This window comes from Linepithema humile, chromosome 8 (assembly GCF_040581485.1).
Source record: "Linepithema humile isolate Giens D197 chromosome 8, Lhum_UNIL_v1.0, whole genome shotgun sequence".
NCBI classification, from domain to species: domain Eukaryota; kingdom Metazoa; phylum Arthropoda; class Insecta; order Hymenoptera; family Formicidae; genus Linepithema; species Linepithema humile.
Genome location: NC_090135.1, coordinates 9,299,051 through 9,320,014, shown reverse-complemented (window position 1 = coordinate 9,320,014; position 20,964 = coordinate 9,299,051). Strand labels below are relative to the sequence as shown.

The 20,964-nt window shown below is 38.9% G+C and overlaps 3 protein-coding genes and 1 long non-coding RNA gene across 7 annotated transcripts; 2 read left to right on the top strand and 2 right to left on the bottom strand.

Moving 5' to 3' along the window:
• Positions 1-123: 123 nt before the first annotated feature.
• On the bottom strand, positions 124-5,720 carry LOC105676822 (coiled-coil domain-containing protein 6). 4 transcript variants are annotated; one of them, XM_067360215.1, is made up of 6 exons: positions 5,139-5,720; positions 4,423-4,963; positions 4,073-4,208; positions 3,782-3,924; positions 3,013-3,107; positions 124-2,547 (listed from the first exon to the last, which is right to left on the bottom strand). In XM_067360215.1, exons 1-6 carry the CDS (start codon positions 5,358-5,360, stop codon positions 2,380-2,382), a joined length of 1,305 nt encoding a protein of 434 aa, XP_067216316.1. In that variant the 5' UTR covers positions 5,361-5,720; the 3' UTR covers positions 124-2,379. The 4 variants fall into 4 exon arrangements, with proteins under 4 accessions (XP_067216316.1, XP_067216314.1, XP_067216315.1 ...); XM_067360213.1 differs by having other exon boundaries at positions 3,013-3,122; positions 5,139-5,719; XM_067360214.1 differs by having other exon boundaries at positions 3,013-3,122; positions 3,782-3,909; positions 5,139-5,717.
• A 222-nt stretch (positions 5,721-5,942) lies between these two features.
• On the top strand, positions 5,943-9,633 carry LOC105676775 (U3 small nucleolar RNA-associated protein 14 homolog A). The gene is made up of 8 exons (XM_012374935.2): positions 5,943-6,094; positions 6,171-6,368; positions 6,445-6,649; positions 6,913-7,221; positions 7,322-7,573; positions 7,693-7,984; positions 8,087-8,838; positions 9,050-9,633. The coding sequence occupies exons 2-8, from the start codon at positions 6,265-6,267 to the stop codon at positions 9,539-9,541; spliced, it is 2,406 nt and encodes an 801-aa protein (XP_012230358.1). The 5' UTR covers positions 5,943-6,094; positions 6,171-6,264; the 3' UTR covers positions 9,542-9,633.
• A 151-nt stretch (positions 9,634-9,784) lies between these two features.
• Positions 9,785-20,959, top strand: SamDC (S-adenosylmethionine decarboxylase). Its single transcript, XM_012374941.2, has 6 exons — positions 9,785-10,335; positions 12,673-12,759; positions 17,748-17,874; positions 19,551-19,653; positions 19,833-20,116; positions 20,512-20,959. Exons 1-6 carry the CDS (start codon positions 10,205-10,207, stop codon positions 20,815-20,817), a joined length of 1,038 nt encoding a protein of 345 aa, XP_012230364.1. The 5' UTR covers positions 9,785-10,204; the 3' UTR covers positions 20,818-20,959.
• Positions 10,944-17,841, bottom strand: LOC137001417 (uncharacterized). The gene is made up of 2 exons (XR_010891436.1): positions 17,708-17,841; positions 10,944-14,376 (listed from the first exon to the last, which is right to left on the bottom strand). It is a non-coding gene; the product is annotated as an uncharacterized lncRNA (long non-coding RNA).
• Positions 20,960-20,964: the final 5 nt, after the last annotated feature.

Genomic DNA, 20,964 nt, shown 5'->3' with positions numbered 1-20,964 from the left:
TCTTAAACAGGATTGCGGTAATGAAGTGGTAATAATGTAGTTTGTCCTTTTTAAGTACAATTTAGGGAAATTTTCGTTTTGTACTAAAACTCAGAGAACTTATGTAATAAGATTGACAGTGTATAATAGCAAAAACGTGACTGTATTTCATAAAAGCTTGAGTAAAATACATGCAGCTGTGAAGCATATCTGCGTAATCATAATTATTGATAAGAACTTCTTTTTACGTTATAATAAAATTCTATGTCATATGTATAATTGTATACGACCGTTTATATATATATATATATTTATACCGTTCGATACAATATAATAAACAACGCTTCGACCTGATTTTTCGTATCATTTATATATATAATACACCTGTTCTTTTAAACAGAAGTTCTCAATAACGTCAGCTATCTGCGATCAGCATATTGCAATCGAAGAGAAAGAATTGCGAGAAAATCACTCAAACGTGAGCCAAATTTTATTTCTCTCAAATAAGCGATTATTGATTTCATAGATTTTCTCACAATTCCTCCGTTTCTTACATCATAATGCATGATAACTGACGTACAAGAAAGTATTGAGAACTTTGAAATGAAAAAGACATACGATTCTTCCGTGTTGACTTCTATAACATTCCTCAAAATCTCAAGATTCAAGACTTCTAGATTTCACGGTCTCGAAACAGGATTTCAAAGATTTAGAAAGTAGGCGTCGAGGTACCGAAAACCTTAAAAACAAGAGTCCAAGCGCTTCTAGAATTTAAAAAGAGATATCTAAGTTTCGGAAACGAGACTAAACTATTGAGAAACAATTTCCCGAGAAACAATCTGGAACAAAGATTCTAAAGTCTGATTCAATATAACATAACAGACAACGTCTCGAACTAATGCGCTATGTATCGTTGATATAAAAACAATTTATTAGCAAACAAACTCGAAGTACGCAAGTGTTTGTTTTTCATGCGCTACACCTAAATTCTCTCGATATTGAGATTTCAAAGGCTTTTCGCGCCTCATATCAAAGCTTCAAGATTCAAACTTCCAACGCTCTGACATTGTAAAGTTAAGCAATTTTGAGATTAGTTATCACGATCTGAGACAGAAATTCCAGAAATGCAAGCTTGCATAGCAGAAGATTTAAAAATTCGAGGAACTTTTCAATTTTTTTTTAAACGGCTGAATTTCTTCAATTAATAAAATTCTAAAATGCTTTAAATAGATCTTTGTGTTAACATTGATTATTAAATATACATTTATTTTACATATTATGTTTATATTTATAGACACACAGATTCTCAAACCTTTGTAGAAGTGTATATTTTTACATCAGCAAATCTGTTTTAGATTTCAGATTGTTGGACTTTTAAATCTTTGGAACTTTAAGGCCTTTATCAGAGATCTTCGCAATCAGTGATTATAAAGTCTAAATTAGAATATTCTAATAAAAAAATATTTTAAGTTAGAATAGTTCTTCAAGAAAATATTTGAAACTTCTCAGATACGAAGATGCCGATATTTGATCTCTAAAATCCGACTCTCTGCCTCATCGTGTACTCCAATATCCGACAATCTTTGCACAGGAACCACCGAAATCATTTATTCCTTAGAATCATGCCTTTCGCCTCGGTAACGCATATGCTAAAGTGATTACTCAGGCTCAAAGCTAAAACAAATGCATATCTGTTAAACCGTGTGTGAACACCGCGACACTACACCCTAATTTACTTTCGTTTACGTTCTTAGACGCACAGTAAGATTACAGCAATTATCGCGAAGTATGCCGCGTAAAATGTCCCTTAGCGTTCGCATTCAACATTTATACTATGGTTACTTGGAACATGGAAGCAACATGTCAATGATTCATTTTTTTTCCCTTACGTAGAACACTCAAACAATATTTAATTGCGTAGTACGACAAAGAGCTCGGTACTGAACGGTACTTCAGGCATCATACAGGAGGAATCGTTGAAGAAGCGGGGTTCTCGAGGCGAGAACCGTCCCGCGACGAGTGGCTCACGCGACTGCGCTGTTTAATCTTCTGCCATTCAGTTCGGAATAATAATTAAGTCCCGTGTCTCTCAGTCCGTAGCCCGTGTTGTGTGTGTGTGTGCGCGTGTGTGTGTGTATGTGTGTGTGTGTGTGTGTGTGTGTACGTGTGTGTGTTACATTAGAGCTGTAGTAGCAGTGGTTAAACAGAACGGAAACGTTCGAAGAGATAAAAAGCGCCGGACGACGATGGTGGATCTCGACCAAACGTGCGGGCGGCTCTTCCGTGCGTCTCCGCGGCTGGAACGCATAGTTTTATTTTTATTTTTTTTTTAGAGAAGTACCTTGCGCGCGATTACACGAAGGGAGTCTTCGCCCCCTTCTCTCCTCGCAGGCTGTCGGCTTATGTCTTCGCGATGTCCATCGGCGAGCCTGGCTGGGGTGCGGCGGCGTTCGATGTGGGATTAGGAGCGATCACCGGCGGTCCGCCGGGGCTCACGATGGTGGGCGGAATCGCCGGCTTGACGAAGCGATCCGACGTGCGTCTGCTGGACGGCGCCACGATGTGTCCCTGTTTCAGCAAACATTCACGAATAAAAACAAAATAATTGTTTTGTGATGATGCGATCATCAAGCAATGCTAGATACTAATTGAAGCAGAAATTGTTCTACGCTATTGTGCCTTAACACGTTCCACAATGCGCTGGACTTTCCGTTTAGAACGTTTAAGATTTTTGCCGTTAAGAAAATTAAGAGAATTGATACGAAATTATCATATATAATGCAATTATCATATCATGAATTACCAATAATTCATGCAGCATTTCACTTTCTTGTAAATAGTATAAATATATACAATGATTTTCGATAATGCCATCGGCGATTTTCATCCGACGTGAATAAAAAGTAAAATCAATGTGGCATGGAACGCGTTAACACATAGTGAATCGAAAAAAAAATCTGTATAAATCCCACATTATATATATAACAGTCAATTAGTTTCCAGCATTAACGATTTTTCTATATGAAAGTTTACCCCTGAGGGAGGCGACGAGCTCGCGAATGGCGGGGCAGTCGGCTGGCCGCAGGCATAGCACCGGTTCGCGCCGAAACCCTCTCTGGACGTGGAACCTAGCACGTTAATACCTAATGATAAAACACGCGTTTGCGTGAATCTGCTAAACACAGAACGTGCAATTCGGAGGAAAACATCGACTCTATTCTCATGCATTGATAAATTGATTTTATGACCCCTGTCGAGCTGGCCCCCTTCCCACCTTGCACAAATAAAAAAACCAATAGCGCAAAATTATAAGCTATTTATGAGCTTTCATATTCCGCAAATTAAAATTTTTGAGCTTGTCACGCTGAGCATGAATTTAATGTTTTTCGATATCGACTCAGCCCCCCCACCGCTTAAAAATAAAAATATTGGATCAATCTTTGCGGTAGAATTAAGAGCTATTTATGAGCTTTTGAACTGATATAGTTTCGATTTTTAAGCTCACCCCCTTAGTCCTCAAACAACCTGAGTCGATATCGACTCAGCCCCCTCACGAAAAACATTAAATTCATGCTCAGCGTGACGAGCTCAAAATTTTTAATTTGCGGAATATGAAAGCTCATAAATAGCTTATAATTTTGCGCTATTGGTTTTTTTATTTGTGCAAGGTGGAGGGGGGCAGCTCGACAGGGGTGATTTTATGGATTAATCTTGTTGATATATAAATTGATTGATGCTATTCTAGATACAATAATACTAAAATTTTATCCGTACATACGTCAAACGAAGAAAAAAAACTCACCTGGACTCAATGGCCTTGAGGAACTAGGCGAAGGATTGTAGGGCACAGGACTGGACACCGTGCGAGTCCTTATATTGCCACCGGACATCACAATTTCGTTGTAGTGCCGTTCTTCCTCCATCTCCAAGCTGCGAAAATCATGTCTGTGAGATTAGGAATAGTAAATAACTTTCGATCGCAATTTCAGTTATGACGTGAAAGAGAAAAAATGTCGCAACTCAGAGAAATCATGGTGCAAGCAATTGAATATAATAGTAAATTCTTGTAAGTTCAGCAGACTTCTATACCAACCTGGATTCAGATTCGGAGAGGTGTCTGCACAAGGCCTCCCGACGCTCTACTTCCAGCTGTAGCTTTCTCTGCAGTCTCAGATTCTCCTCGCGTATCTGTTTCTCTTCGTTAACATACCGCTTCATCTTTTCCGTATCTGGCAATCAATTCAGAGCTTCAATTAATTTTGAAGTTTAACAGAGATTTTAAGGCTGAGTTAAAACTATATATAATGCTAAAAATTAGAAGACTACGACGAACAAAGCTCTTAAACATTACTGCTAAGAAAAAAATAGATTTCAATCAAGAAACATAAATTTAACTCGAGTGAGAAAATGATGCAAACTCTTCAGAATAAATAATATACTTACGTTCTTGCTGCGAGATCAACAATGTGTGTTTTAATCGCGCAACCTCGCTCCTCAGAGTCTGGATGTGCGTGCTCAGGTTTGTGGCTGTGTCACCGTTGTTTATCTCTCGTGGTGAGGTCGGATCTGAGACTGGCTGGTCCAGCTTAATCTGCAACATTCGCTTCTCCGCCTCCAGCTTGTCCATTCGCTTCCATAGCTTGTTCACCAGTGCTTCCTGCTCCTGTTCTAATGTGTTCTCCAGTTCAACCTTCTCACGTCGTAATTGCTCCAAGTTGCTCTGCTTAGCCAGTGTTTCCGCTTCTAGCTTCTCGATTTTCCTCATCAGCTTGTTCACCAGGCACTCCTGCTCTTGCTCAAGTGTCTGCTCAAGTCTGCACTTCTCCTGCCGCAGCTGATTCAGCTTCCGTGACAAATCGTTGGTAAGACATTCCTCCTCCTGCTCATAGTGGTGCGCAAGGGTCTCTTTCTCCTTCTTCAAGGCCTGAATTTTCTTCAGCAGAGTGTTGCTGATAAACTCCTCTTCTTGCTCAGCTTTTGCTTGCTGCAAACACAGAAAATTTATGTTTGATAAATTTCTTCCAAACATGAAAGATAATGTAAAAATAGCAAACTGATATTTCAGTAAGTAAGTTTGTCTCGTAGACTTGTTGCTGATAAGACATAAATGCTATAGATACAAAGAAATTAAATAAAAAAAAAAAAGTTTCAGAACTCACTATGATGACAGACGCTTGACGTAGGCCGCGATTCTCTTCCTGCAGTGCCTTCACCCGTAGCTTGTATGTCTCCAGCTCGACCTTGAGCACTCGATTGTGTTGCTGCAAAGACTCAATGCGCTTCTGCAGCTGCTCGCGCGTCACCGGCGACGGTGGCATCATTATCGGCCCACCGTCGATCGAGCTCGAGTCGCTTTCAGACGCGCTATCGCGATCGGCCATATTTTCCACCAATAACGATAACGGCGACGGTGAAGACAAGGAGGATGAAATCCAGCCACCGGTTATCGCCGGCCGTTGCTCATCGCACGCAGCCGTTGGATTACGGGCGCTCTGTTGCCGGTGAGTCGTTCCTTCACAAACGGTTACTCAATTCGTCGCTCGATTATCACCTACCTCCAAAAGGATACAGAGAAAGGGCTGAATGTCGTGCGTGATTTATCGCACGGTAGACATGTGCTCGCCTACGTGAGAGGCGTACTGTGGAAACGGAATCAGCTGTTCACCGCGCCGCTCTCACTCTCGCTTGCCGACTGTTTTGCGACGATTGTAAAAGTGGCGCGGCGTTCCGCGACTCATCGCGGCGCATCGCGATTCGTGGAGACACCTGGCGAATAGTACGCGCGAATTCAAGCATAAAAAATGAAAAGTTTTGAGATGGGTGCAACATGCCAAAGTCGATATCCAATGGCGAAAGTGGATTTCTAGGAACAAAAAATTTTGCGTTCTTGGCAATAAGTTCTTATGGTTGAATCACATTGCGCGCAATATTTAAAGTATGAGATATCGATATCCAATAGAAAATGATTCTTTCCAACGCCATATTGATAAAAACAAATTTTGTTATTGGATATCGCGTTCCACGCGATACAGCAGGATACAGTATGAATTTTTATTACGACGTACATGCTTATAATTTCACGTGGTCACCGTTTAAATGAGAGTGAATGCGCTTTGTATGAACAATATGAATTTCTATCACTGAACAATAGATCTGTTTATTCTTTATTTATTGTGTAATTATCTTTGCAGAAAGGAAATTAAGTTAGCACTATAATCTTTAAGCTAACAATCTATATTCTAACCTGGAACATCCGAAGATAGTAGAATTCATGTGAATGCTAAGATGAGTGATACAGAAATTGATCAGAATTTAAACGACGATGAGGATGTCTCTAAACATCACTCAAAGTTTATCGAGGCTGTGGCAAAGCTCGATAAAGGACGAAGGTAAGAAATAACAAAGAGATCACTATTAAACAAGCTGACTGTTCAATGTTTAACTTTCATTGTTTGTCCTTTATAGAATAAAACAAGCAGAAAGAAGTGAACCGGCTACACAAGTATCCGAATATCACTTGGTGAAAAGTGGGGTATCAGACAAAGATGTGGTACGCATACAAGACCTGGCAAAATCATTAGGACGTAAAGGATATCAAACTGAGATTGTTAAAAAGCTTCGGAAGAATAAAATTCTTTCTAAGCCACTGGAGAAACCAGTTGCTGAAAGGGTAAGTTATTTTATTGAACTGTTTCACAAAATTTACTCATATATAAATACAAATATTTTTTAATTTGTCTTTCTAAAAGCTAAATTTTTTTTCATATATAAGTGAAAATCAAGTTTAAATCAATATTGTCTCTTTAATTAAATTTTAATAATCTTATTTTTTTATCTTCTTAATCTTTTATCTTTGACTAAATTTTTGTCAATGTATTGTGCAAAATAGTAATTAAAGCATGAAAATAATTGTATAATTTGAATATTTTGCAGATAAAAAGGGCAGTTGGTTATGAAAATGTTAAGAATGATTTAGCAAAGTGGAAGGGTTTAATCGCTAAGAACAGGACAGCACCACGGTTGATCTTTCCATTAAGACATCCGACCGAGGTGAAAGAATCTCCTACTACAGAATTTTTGAAGAGATTTAGGACAATGTCCACTTTGATGCAAGAGTTACAGAAGGATCCATCATCAGAGAATCTTCCAGCTGCAGAAGAGGAAAAGGATAATAAATACAAACTGACTAAGCAAGAGATGATCTTGAGGAGGAAGGAAATTGCCAGGTTCAGAGCACAACAGGTACGAAAAAATTGCGATAGTTATGAAGAGAAATTATTTTATTATTACTCACAAGAGAGAAGTAAATAAAAATCGATTCTAATTTGATTGCACATTTCAGTCGTATAGAGAGGCAAAGGCACGTCGTGATCGCAAGATCAAGAGTAAGAATTATCATCAGCAAAAGCGAAAGTATAAAATCAAGCAGCAATTAAAGGAATTCGAGGAACTACAGAAAAGCAATCCGCAAGAGGCTCTGTTGAAATTAGAACAGATCGACAAAGTTCGTGCGGAAGAAAGAATGTCATTGCGACATAGAAATACAGGCCAGTGGGCTAAGAATAAACAAATCAGAGCGAAATATAATAAGGAAGTGAGTGCCTTTTTAACTTAAAGTATTAATTTTATTTAAAAAAGTTATTTTTAACTAATAGAAATATTTTAATAATTGTTTTAAAAAAAGAATGCAATAATGAATTTTTTTTTTGTCAGGCTCGACAGGTACTTTCAGAGCAACTTGCGATTAATAGAGACTTGACACAGAAAATTAAGGCACCAAATGATGAAGATGAGGATGAAGACGAAGAAGACGAAGATGAGATAATGTCAAGCGACTTAATTACAAATGACAATGAGAAGGACTCAGAGATAAAGACTGAGTCTGAAGTTGAGGCCTTCATAAAAAGTTACAGGAAGTATTGGGATGAAAAACATCAGCAGGAACAAGAGAAAAAAGTCGCAAAGGTTGATTGTGGATCAAAAAACCCTTCTGTCCAAAGAGAAAGTACGTTATTAAATTTTGCTACAAATTTTCTAACAATTTTCTAAGTAAGTAAATCTTTTAATTAACAATTCTCTAATTATTTTTATACATTTCTTTTTGCAGACAATTCAATTAATTCTATAAATCAAATTGAAGAAAGTAAGAAGGAAGATAAAACGAAAGATAGCAAATGTCGCATAATGTCAAACGAAATGATATCGAAGAAGATATTGAAAAAGAAGAAGCAAGCAAAGGGAAATGATACGGAAAGCGAAACTTCTTGCGACGTTGCAGTTATTACATTTGAATCGCACGTGGAAGAATCACAACATAATAACGCAGATGAAAAACAGTGCAATAAGAAGTCCAAAGTACAAGACATAGACGAAATATTTGATTCCCTAGAAGAGAAACTGAAGTGTAAAATCGATCAGAAGCTGCAGAAAATACAGAAGAAGCTTAAAACTAATAGCAAAATAAAAAAGCGCGAAGAAAAGTGCGAGGAGGAAGACGAAGATATACCGGAACTCGAATTTAGAGATAGAGATACGAAGAGGAGACCTATTCTCGATCAGCCTTTGGAAGAAACTACTTCCAAGGAAAGTGCACAAGAGAACAAGAATCTGACAAGTTTAAAGACTGTAACGAGTACAAAGCAGAAACCGATAGAAGAAACGAATAGCAAGGAGGCTGTGAAGGAAATTGATCCAGATAAGTATTTAAATGTTAAACCCAAATATATAAAAACACAATTGCCAGATATGGTTACGGGCGAGGACGAGAACAGCGAACAGGAGGATGAAACGCATAGAATAATGAGCGAGGCGTTCGCGGACGATGATGTTGTTGAGGAATTTATAAAAGAAAAAGAAGAGGTACGTAGCACAGATAAATAACCATATTTTAAATCAAATCAATGATTTTTTGCATACATATAATGGCATCAATGAGTTGCTGCATGTTTTTTTGAAAAAAAAATGCATCTTTTTTTGTAACAGATTATGCAGATATCAAATGACATTATATTGTAATATACAATCTTTGACACTTATTTCAATAATCTAAATGTATGCAAAATGATTCTAGAGCCAAAAATTGCAAGAGCCTGATCAAAATCAGCCGTTGCCTGGATGGGGAAGCTGGGTGGGACCCTCGTGGAACGAGAATATGGAGAAAAAGAAACAGAAAAAGAGGAATAGGAGGAAAAATAGGATGATTATAATGAATATTGCCAAGGAAGCGCCGCGTAAGGAGGAGAATAAAGGCAAGGTAATAATTTTCGAACAGGAGAACGAGAAGCTGAAAAAACACCTTGTCAACGAGCTACCGCATCCGTTTAATTCTGTCAAAGACTACGAAGCGAGCATTAGAGCCCCTATCAGCAGAACTTTCGTTTCGGAAAATGCTCATTCACGAATGATTCAGCCAGCAATAACCACTAGGCTTGGCCAAATAATTGAGCCGATGGATGAGGACTTAATAAAGATGCAACCGATGCAGATGCCGAAGAGAAAACCACTAAAGCGACGTTTCAATAGAAAGAATGCTGCAAAGAATAATAAAAAAAGGCGCAAATAATAAATACCCAAGTATCAAAGTTATTTCCATAATTAAATATTTATCATAACACATTGTAATATTTTCTTTATAATAAAATGTTTAAATAAAAACTCTACTTCACATTTGTAACACCCACGTGCGTAGCAAATTTCGCGCGCTGCACGCCGATCGTGACGTCAAAGATGACTGTTCAATATAAGAAACGAAAACTAACTAAGACACACGGCGCGGATTAAAGTTGGCAGCGTAAAATGACCCAAGTTTCCCTATGTCATTGCAGGCGCAGTTCCGCCGGGTGCCGCACGCGGCGCCACGCTGCAGATGCACTCGAACCGTGCAGCGAGAGAGACGCGGCGGTTGGCTGACGGCGGCGCAGTGTGTGTCTGGCAGCACCGGCGTCGGCGGCGGCAGCGGTGGTGATCGTTCGTCCGTCAATCAGTCAATCAGCAGTGCTTCTGGCGTGGGCAGTGTGTCAGTCAGTTTACAAGCGCGCGTCACCGGGAATAGTGTCCACAGACGTGCTCCGTGCATTTACGAAGTCGATTTGACGCGAGGCAGAAGCAATCGCCGAACACGCGCGAGGGCAGCGAGATAAAAAGGCGACGAAACGCACAATTACGTGCTGCTTCGCAATTTTGGATCGCGAAACGACCGCAGTAGTCGGCCGAAGACGTGAAGAGGATGGCGGACACCAAGGACGACTGCGCCGACAACGTGCAATTCTTCGAGGGTGTCGAGAAGCTCCTCGAGATCTGGTTCACCAGCACTAAGGGCCTCAAGCAGCACCAGGGCGATCTGCGACAGATACCGCGGTAAGTTTATACGATCGGCCCGCCGGCATCTCGCTCTGCCTCCTCTTCCTCCGCTTCCTCCTTCTCCTCCTCCTTCACCTCCTCACCGCGAGAACCGATGACAGTCCGACGCCGGCCAGGCCAGGACGGACGATGATGACGGGGACGAGCCGCGCCGGCGTCGACCGTTGGGAGTCATCGCAAGCCCAGACTGAACCTATCCACGTCGAACGGTTTCCCGGTCGATTCCGCGTACACGCGCGTTTTTGACAATTTTCCAAAAAGCGAGCGAGCCAACGCACCACTTCGCGCGCTGCACCACCTACGAGGCGCTCGTCAGGTGTGCGTCGCGGGGATTCGTCGCGCTTCACGCTTAAAGGGCATATATTTGTTAGATCCAACTTTCCCGGGAACGCAAGCAATGTTTTAAGTCAAAGATATGTCAATTTTCACATAGAAATTCAAAACTTTGCAAACTTATTTAGCGAAATACAGAGTGTGATACGCGAAATGTCTGTTTCACATCAAATGATAGAGTTACCTATATATTCGAAAATCGATTACTTTCAATATTAAACGGTGAACAATTCGCGTTTACAAAGTCAGTCGAGGAATCGGAAAACAATACCTTGATGTTGAAATCATTTTTTAATATCAGAACGTTGCGAAATGAGAATACAATATTTTACGCGCCATAAAATTGAATCTTGCTTATCGAAAGTTGCAGAACGGAAGTGTAGACAAGAAGAAGATTTAACTTATAACTCAGGTGTGCAACAAGGTTGTTGAGATATCAAAATTTTAAAATAGCTGCGTGCCTCACGTTGTATTTTTTCGAATATTGCATTTGCTCCAAACTACGCAAGATTACAATGTGTTAGTCTGGAATTCAAACGCCTATTTATATACATGTGCACACATTTATATTAAGAAAAGAACATTCACAGAATAAAAATCGAATGAAAATTTTTCGAAATTCTGATAGACGTCTTTGCGATCAGCGATCGATTATTAATGCGTCAATGAATTTCAATTTTTTCATTCAACAATTATTCAATCTTGCTTGAGACAATCCCAAGAATTTTTCATGACCTTTGAAACGCGTTATATTCCCTTCATTTGATTCTGTTCGAATAATAAAAGTAACGCAACTGCAATCGTGCAGCAATTTTCGATCTTACTCGCGACAGTAATAGAGATTTTCGAGATCTGTTCGACTTCTTTTATTCCTTTTTTTCGGATTTCTTCTCTGGTCAAGCAAACGAAAACGCGATGCTAAATAAGACGAGATAAGGCTTAATCAATTTGCAGCCGCATGTGGTTGCGATTATGACGCAATTACGTAACCGCGGATTGATAGCGGCGAAAGCGCCGGGGATGCTGCACTTGTTTACACGCAACGTCAGGGTGTCGTTGAACCTCCTAGGTGCGTCTAGGACCGACGATGCCACGACTGTTTATTTTTGCATATCGCGCGGCGGCAATAAATTTAGCAGGTCCGCGAGAGAAGGCCGATGCGCGTGCACGCCAAAATTCTGCGACGATCGTCCGCGAAGTTTCACAAAATTATCGATCGCCAAACTTCGCAAACCTTGATCGAGCTCTTTGAACCATGAGATCTGAGCTTCTAATATGATCAATTAAACAGTTAATTCGTTCGAAAAATGAAGTTTTTCCTAGAATTTTCTCCGCACTATTGTTTTATAAAATTAGTTGTGTAATATTTTTGTATTTATAGAAGTAAAGCGTGTATATTTAAAAGAACTTTGAAATCAAAGATGTGCAATAATCTATAAAATGTATAAATATAACAGAAATGAATCATTTCTGTTATATTTATTTTTCAGAGATTAAGATAACAATGATATCTCACAAATAGGTATGACATTTTGTTTGATATAAACAGATAAGACATTTAATTTGATGTCAAAAAATATGTCAAACAGTATGTCAAAAGTATGTCAAAAAGTAAGTGCGTTATGAGTATAAAGTATAAAAATCAAGTTTATACGATTAGAATTATTTATAAATCTTTCGATTATTTTAATAGATTCTTACAATTTTTCTTAATTATATATAATTATTCAACAAAATGTGTGTCATTTGTTGAGCTTCATAAATTGTTTTTAAAAAGATCAATTTTGCCTTTTTCTTCAATTATTTCAGTATCACAAATTGTTATTACGAGATTAATTGGGTTTGCAAAATATATCTAAAACTTTTCGATGTATTGAAAGAGAGGAAGAAAATTGCATATTCTATTTTCGAAAAGTAATATCACGAAAAAAATAAATACAAAAATTGTTTAAAAACGTACGAAGATTTTGCATTAATTAGACAAACAACTGTGTTTTGCAGGCAACAATGGGAGTCGCTGCTGAAGATAGTCCGTTGCGAGATCATTAGCTTTTGTCGGAATGATCAAGTGGAAGCCTACGTTCTCAGGTGAGTGATTTACGAGCCGAAGTTAATAAGAATTTGCTCACAAGTGATAAACCGAGAGATACAACTGTTCGACCGAAAGGAATTTCCCCAGATAGGTATTGAAAGCCGTTAAATATATTCAATTGCAGCTAGGTATAAGAGTCTTCAAAATATTCTTCGAAACTCGAAGCGGACGGACAATATTCTCTAATCTCGATTATTATTATTATTCGTTAATCTCGATTAAACCTTATCAGATTTTCATCCTTCTCTATCTACGTGATACACCGATTATCCAGAGCCACTGATTAAAATATGTTGACAAATCTTCAATGTCGCTGCTCAATATTTATGTTATCATACACGGACCATTCGAGTAACACGTTATCTATTACAAACGATTACGTTCGTGGAAACGAAATCATATTCATTCCAATTACGTAGAAGCACATTGCTTCTATTGGTACAAAAAGTATTGGAAAACGTAGATTATATAAGATTAACCGCACGTTCTCTCGCGTTTTCCTGCACTGCGAGATTAGACAGGAAAATAATATACGAGTTTTCAACTCTGAATTGTTTCAGCTGCAATTCTGCTTCGCTTAAAAATTCGCAAAATTGCGTTTACTTGCTTTGAAAATTATTTTACTTATATTCTGATTTAATATTATAATGTTTGCATTATCAATTTGCATAGAAATTAACAAAGGCATTTATTTATACCGCTTCTTCGGTCAAAATAATGTTTCAGATTTTCATTTCTATTTTAACATTATAAAGCACATAAGTTATCATAAATCTATCTAAAAATAAATTAATTAAACATTTTTTTATACCACTTCGTCGACTATCATCGTGATTCATGTCGACTTTGGTAAACACATTTGCTTACTTTATTTCTATTCCAATTTCGCAATATAGATTGCACAATAATGTACAGAAACAAGAGAACTCTAATGCAAGCGATGCGTTTATAATTTGCTCCTCCGAAAATCGCCCCTAGCGTGGACTAAGGATGCGTGAAATTTCCAGCGGTCTAACGCGGACTTAATTGTCAGATCAGATGGTGGACGAGGGGTTGAACGGGGGTGCTCAGGGGGTGCGAGGCAACGGCGCAATTTTTCGTGACGCGCGAGGCGTGCCGGGAGCGGGTTGGCGCTCTCTCGAGGGGCGTTCCGAGGAGGGAAAGAGAGAGAGAGAGAGAGAGAGAGAGTGGCACTCACCCGTGTGCGCCCCGTGTCTCTCCGGTTAATCGATATATCGAATTGTTTTGATGGGGAAGAAGAGGTGCACCGTCCGCGGTCGCCCGGGGCCGCGACGTGACACGACGGAAACGGGATGCGACGTGCCCCGGTTCCAGAGTATTCGAGGGTGCACGGGTCGACCCAGTGCCGCCGCCACCGCCGCCGCCTATAAATAAATATGGTCAAGGTGACACTTTCGCGCGGTTTCACCCTCGTCGTCCTTCTCGAATCGCAGCATCCGCTTAAACGCGACTCCGTTCCGCTCCTCGTTCTCTCTTCCGCGTTTTCCTAATTTGGACGATGCTTCTTCCTTTAGGAACGTAATGTATTGCACTTTATCCTCTTTATTTGTTTTGATAACAATCAGAATCTGCGACTTGGTTTCCTCTTCGCCCTGAAACAAAATTGATAGTGAGCTTATTTTGTTTCGGGAATACTCTTCTTTGTAAGAACAAATTTTGTAAAATAATATAATAAAACGCGAAGAAAAAGAAAAAAAATATATAAAGGAGCTAAAACAAGGTTAAACAAGAGATAAAATAAGATTACACAAGAATAGAGATATTGATATTAAAAACCCTCTGATTTAGAATCGAAATAACAATACGTGGAGGCCGATAAGCATCGGAGTTATACAAATTCCTCGAATTCTTTTAGTGAATCACGAACGATTCAATCTATATTTCGGACTTCTTTCAATGGCAGTGTATTATTATTTTATCAATATTAGAGGCGCCTGTCTTATCGCACATTGACTTGTGAACCGAATCGAAGTTGTGAGTAGACCGTGCGTCAACTTGAAGAATGATAAGTCCAAAGGAAGTCGAACAAGAACTTTCTTCGAAGTGGAGAAAGTTTTTCGTACAGAGTATCCACCAGATGTTTTTCTTTTCGCACATTTTCTTCGGCTCAAACGATTGCTTTTCGACACAATCGCTACAGTTCCTTTTCTATAGCTAAACTTTTCCAAATAAAACAGCTATATTTTCCGGAAATGTTAATTTAAACGGATATGTAGACAAAATGGTCAATCGTTAGGCTGCCTATTCATCTGACAATGGATATTTGTCACTGAGGGTCACACGAGGGTCACACGGTTCTAGGGTTTCACACAGAATCCGCATCAACCAAAACGTCAATAGTCAAGGATATTCTTTTTTGTAATTTTGATCTACCTAAAACATCCTGGAACATTCTCGGCACTGTTTCGGAAATTGCCTACTGTTTTTTGTATGCTTTTCTAGCTCGGAACAAATGTTCCGACGAAAATCGGTTTTCAGGGCGGTTTTTCACAGGTTCAATGTATTGAAAACCATGCACGGCTTTCAAAATTGCCGCAAGCAATCGTAACCAAAAAATCGGGCTAGGAATTTGTTCTCGACTTGTGTTTCTTGCTGAAAAGTATTCCGTGTTTCCTTTGTCGAGGAAAAATGCCCTTCGATTTTCTCTTCTTTTTGTGTGGACCAAAGATTGATATCTCGCAAGCAATAAAGCCAAGAGATCAGAGTTTATATCACATAGTCTTAGCATTCGCCAGAATTCATCATTCTTTTCGTCTTATTTCTCAAATTTACGCAAGAAAACCGCTTGTTAAATAAATCTATTTACGATTTGTGGTATATGAATTTACCGAATGTTAAGATTGAAACTACAATTTAGAAGTGATTTACGTCGATAATAAACTCCTGTGTCTTTATCTGTTTCAAACTGTCATCAATCATTTTTTTTTTTTCGTAATTCCGAATGAAAGCCGGAACGGTTTGAACGTTTAAACGATTGACATATTTCAATAATGTCAATATGTTTTTTAGGATAAAATCAGTAAGCCTGAAGTAAACCTTATCTAGAATGTAGAAATATGTAGAATTTCGGTTGTAATTTAAGTAAACATGGATTGCTTCACTATTTCATTTAAAACACTTTCGTGCATCCGCTTCTGACGAAATAGTTCGATATCATTTTTATTCATGTCACTATTCCGCTTTTTTTAATACAATTATTACTATTACTATCTATTATTAGCACTGCTAATGTTACACTCAAAAATTTCTGCAGCGTTGCATTTTATGGATGCACTTATGTTAAAAGATAAATTTAAACGATACGGTTCATCATCGGCGCACGTGATCGCTAGAGACAGAAGTCGGGAACTTCGCTTCTTCCGTAGAATCTTTTATCGGAAAAGTTCTTTTTTCCAATGTAATACAATGTCCAATGTAATACAATGTGGCTGAGGTCGGTGCGTTATCGATACTCAACATGGACATTTACATCGTATGTACATTTTTAAACATGCATATAAGAAGCCTACGTTCGCATTATCGGTCTCGTTGTCTTCTCGGAGAATCTTAGGGTCAACGTTTACCGCCGATAACCCACGATCTATTTTTAAATTATTTTTTTTTTTACAACATTTTCCGGCTTTCACTCGCCGGAATTAATTGCTGTTTAGCGAATGCCAAAAATGTTTGCTGAAATACATAAAGAAAATGTAAAATAAAGATTCTGTAAATTTAGCCGGTAAAAATGAATTAACTGTTGAATGGCTAACGCGACAATGAAAAATGGAACACTTCTTTTGTATCGCTCGAGTCGATTAAACGGGCATAATTCCGTGAACGCATTATCGGATGCAGGCGAGCGCTTTTAATGTTTCTCGAGTCGTTAGTATAATTAAAAAGCACGCAATTATCTCCGAGTGAATGAATTATCGGGTGACGACGTGTCCGCATAAGAGCGATACGCAAGTTGACGCAACAGCGAAGGATAGAAGGCAACGGATCCACGTGCCGGCGTGTATTCTCGAGTGTCAGGAAATGCATAAATACCATGTCGTCAACGTGTTCATCGCGTGTATGCTCTAATAGTGAAACACACGGTCCAGAAATAATCGCTAGCAATGAAAGCCAAGTAAATATCTTTTAATAAACTTCATTCTTCGCGCCGGCCTTCACGGAGTAATTCGGAAAGCAGTTTTCCCCGGACAACGTAATAGTTGCAATTAGTGGAACGACGGAGTAACGAACAAAAAAAACGAAGAGGAGGAAGAACGACGAGATATGGATTTGTGAAAAAAAAAGAGAGACTCGCCGCTCGTCTAATCCGTAATGCAGCGGTTGTTATCTCCGTTTGACGATTAAGTATCGTAAATCACTGTGGTTTTATGTGTTAACTTTATGTAAATGTCTTTGAACGTGTATTTTTAGAACGTAATAACCATATTTTTCTCATTCTTGCATTAGATTTGTGTTAAATGAAAACTAATTAGTTTCTAATTTGTAACTTGAAATTTGTAAATCTGGAACATTAACATCTCGAACTTTGATATTTCGTTAATTTGATAGCAATTTCTGATAAATACGACAAAGCTGATAACTGCGAATCCGCTTGGCTTTCACGCGTTTTGTGCAGTTTAATAATTTAATTAAATTTAATAGAAAGCAAATAAAAAATAATTATATACAAGTTTTGCGAATAGTCTTCCAGTATAAATATAAGCTCGGGCAGAGTCTGCTAAGTGACAAAGATGGAGTTTTATTTTTACACGAGTCTTTTTTCCACTTAAACCATTTCTGAAAATATACTTTTACAGATTGTTTTACTTTGTTACAAGAGTGTGAAATTATTAAATCATTTTACGCCTGAAACACAAGAATGAACTGAAGTATCGCGTGAAATAGCGCGACTTAATTCATCACGCGGAATGTCACAAAATATACGCTCACTCTGGTTGAAAACGGCTAATCATGCAATTATTTATCGCAGCGAGAGCAGCATGTTCGTGTCCAAGCGCAGACTCATACTGAAGACTTGCGGCACTACCACACCCCTGCAGTGTTTGGAGTCACTTTTGGAGCTCGTCGCGGAGTACACTGGCTTCGACGATGTTGAGGTAAAGGATGCCGCGCGAATAACTGATAGCGGCTGTATGCACAGTGACAAATGTAGCCTACGGGAACATGATAATACGAGGAAAAAGCAGAAATCATTTCATGCATTTAATGCGCCGCAATGTTACAAGGAAAACGGGGCGCGAATTCTTGAACAATCGTTTTTACGCTTTTCTCGCAATTAATATAATATAATTAGATGACTTTTGTTAATTTTCAATGGATGGCCGACTTTTTTCATAACTTTTACAGTTTTTTTAATTCGAATTTTAAGGAGTATTTAATGAGAGATGACATAAAGAAAAGTATGAGACCGATATTGAGCCGAAAAATTGGTTTCCCGCATTCGATCTAATAATAAAAATGTTTATAAAACTGATATTATTTAGTATGAATAAATAAAATTATTATTTATACGTGGCATTACATGAAAAATGCGAAATAAAATATTCTTTTCACAAAAGATTATAAATTATTAAAAACTTTTAATGCAAAAAAGTTGTTTTTCTAGATAAATAATTAAACAAATTTAGACATCTCACTAGCTCCTTTCTATAAGATTTGATTTTCATCATTATTAATCTTCAATTTTTATTTTCAAATTTAGAAGTGACTTAAAAAAGACTTAAAAAAAAAAAATACGTCAAAAGGTCGGCTTTCCGTTCTTCGAAGATTGATATTTCCTGTTAAAAGAAAAGTTTTCGGAACTTGCCGGCCATTAAAATCTCGTCTCGTTACAATTAAGTACGTTTCTCTAAAAAATTCGCCGGCAAATTCGACACTGAGCATGCAGACATCCGCATGCGAGAGGATCAGCTTCCACTCTTTCCTCCTCTCGTACGGTTTCGGGGGAATGCTTGTTAGCTATATAACTTGACCTAGTGTGGCGCCGATAAGAAAACGTGACTATACATGTCTCTCCGCCGCGCGCGAGACGCGTCTCTCTCTCTGCCGCCTCCTGGTTTATTGATCTCTCACCTATCTCTTGCGATATACCTGTGCCCTCTCTCTGCCCGAAATGTCATTTCTGCTCTTGTCAACATCTAGCGTTATCGTTTCTTCGCGATGAATATTTCTTTTTTTTTTATTTTGAGCGAAGCGGACGAGCGCGCTTTCCGTCGAATAAAAACTTACTTTGAGCTTCGTGAAATTTTGTATCGGGTTTTTCCCGTTTGAGTATGTAAATTGCAATCAGAATCGCAACTTTTCCGTCTCGTTTCCGAGCAGAAACTGCGGTAACGGAGTTGCGGCAACGGAGGATATCGAGTATAACTGAAATTCTTGTAATCTTCTTATGTCAAGTAAATTTAAAAAGAAATCTGGAAAATCAAAATCAATTATCTTAAATATATTTGCAAAATAATAGGCGCCGAACAAATTGTCAACATTCTACAGAAATAAACTGATGATTACACGAGAAATTTAAATTAGAGGGCAAACGATGAGGCAACCGAGCTATGTAACGTACACGTGTTAATATAATGACTGTGTATTCAAAGAAACAAACATTTCGGCTTATCAGTCCACATCCTCAGTATAATTTTAAATAACGAATCCAAAACTTATTCCGTCTACGAGCATCTATCTCTAAGCAAAATATAATTCAAACTTTTTGTTTTCATAGATTCTGCCTTAATTTCGTCTGCATTGATCGCACTTTTCCGCGCTTGTTTTCCAGAACGTTTTTTATTCTCGAAAGAACTACAAGAAACCGGAGCTCCAGATCTCGCCGCACCAGACTTTCGAGGAGGAAGTCGCTCTGCTGGATTCTCTCTTCCCCGGTAATTATCGCAATTTCTTTTCCAAGGAATTCTTGAAAATTCTTTTTCGTACTTTTATCATTAGTTTGATTTTCATGTTATTGATTGTCGAGATTAAACTTGAAAGAAGTTTATTTGAAAGAAAACCCGAAGTCGATGATCTTTCGAAGGATTCCATGACGGATATTTTCTCATTTCAGATGGCGAGGCGTTCTGCATGGGTTCACCCGAGACAGACTGTTGGTATCTGTACACTCTGATCCGCGACAAGCCGTTGCAGGATCCGCCGGAGCCAGATCAGACTCTGGAGATACTCATGACCCAGCTGGACCCGGACGTGATGTCAATCTTCACCCGGGACGTGTGCACGACCGCCGACAAGGCGACGGAGAAGTCGGGGATCGACAAGCTGATACCCAACATGATCATAGATGACTTCCTGTTCCAACCGTGCGGATACTCGATGAACGGCGTGTCCAAGAATGTAAGTCGAGCTTTTCACAATTTTCGATAGCAATATTTTTTCCAAATTTTCGGACTAAAAATGACAAAGAATATTCTTAATTAAAAAAATTGTTATAAAAGATGAAATGAAAATGAGATCTGCATTACGATATCGGAGCGGAAAGTTGCATGAATCTTATCTTTTTTCCGCGAAATAAAGTAAAATACTGCAAAATGCTACAATCTCTTCGCAGGCAATTAATTGCACTCGATTTCCAATTACTAAAAATTGCAACGTACAGTTTAAGAATAAGAATTTATCATTCTTTGCTTTTAACTTCAATCTAATCGTAAAATAACACGTTGAGAAACTGAGATTTTAATTACGATATCGTTAATTAACGAAGACACAACGTTGTTTTCTCGCTTCCTTAGGGCAGCTATATGACGATCCACATCACGCCGGAGCCGGAGTTCTCGTACGTCTCGTTCGAGTGCAACGTCGCCGAGACATCGTACGATGAGATAATCCGTCGCGTGCTGAACACCTTCAAGCCGGACAAGTTTGTCGTAACGATCTTCGCCAATCAGCAGTCCGCGGCGGCGAACTGTCCGCTCGAGCTCGAGAAGCGATCCGATTATCTGAATCGTTCGGGCGATTGGCTGCGCACCGGCGTGCAATATTGCCGCTTCCCGAATTACGATCTGACTTGCGCCTTTTTCTCGCGTTTTCCGAGCTGAGGGTTCAAGGACGCTTCATCCGTCCCGCCCGCCGGGACCGATGAAGCGCGCTACTCCACCACCCCCGTTCCCTTCTGTCCCTCGCTGCCGCGGGATCGTTCATGCAACGCTGTCGCAACGACGATCCCGAGGAGCGGAGACAGAAAG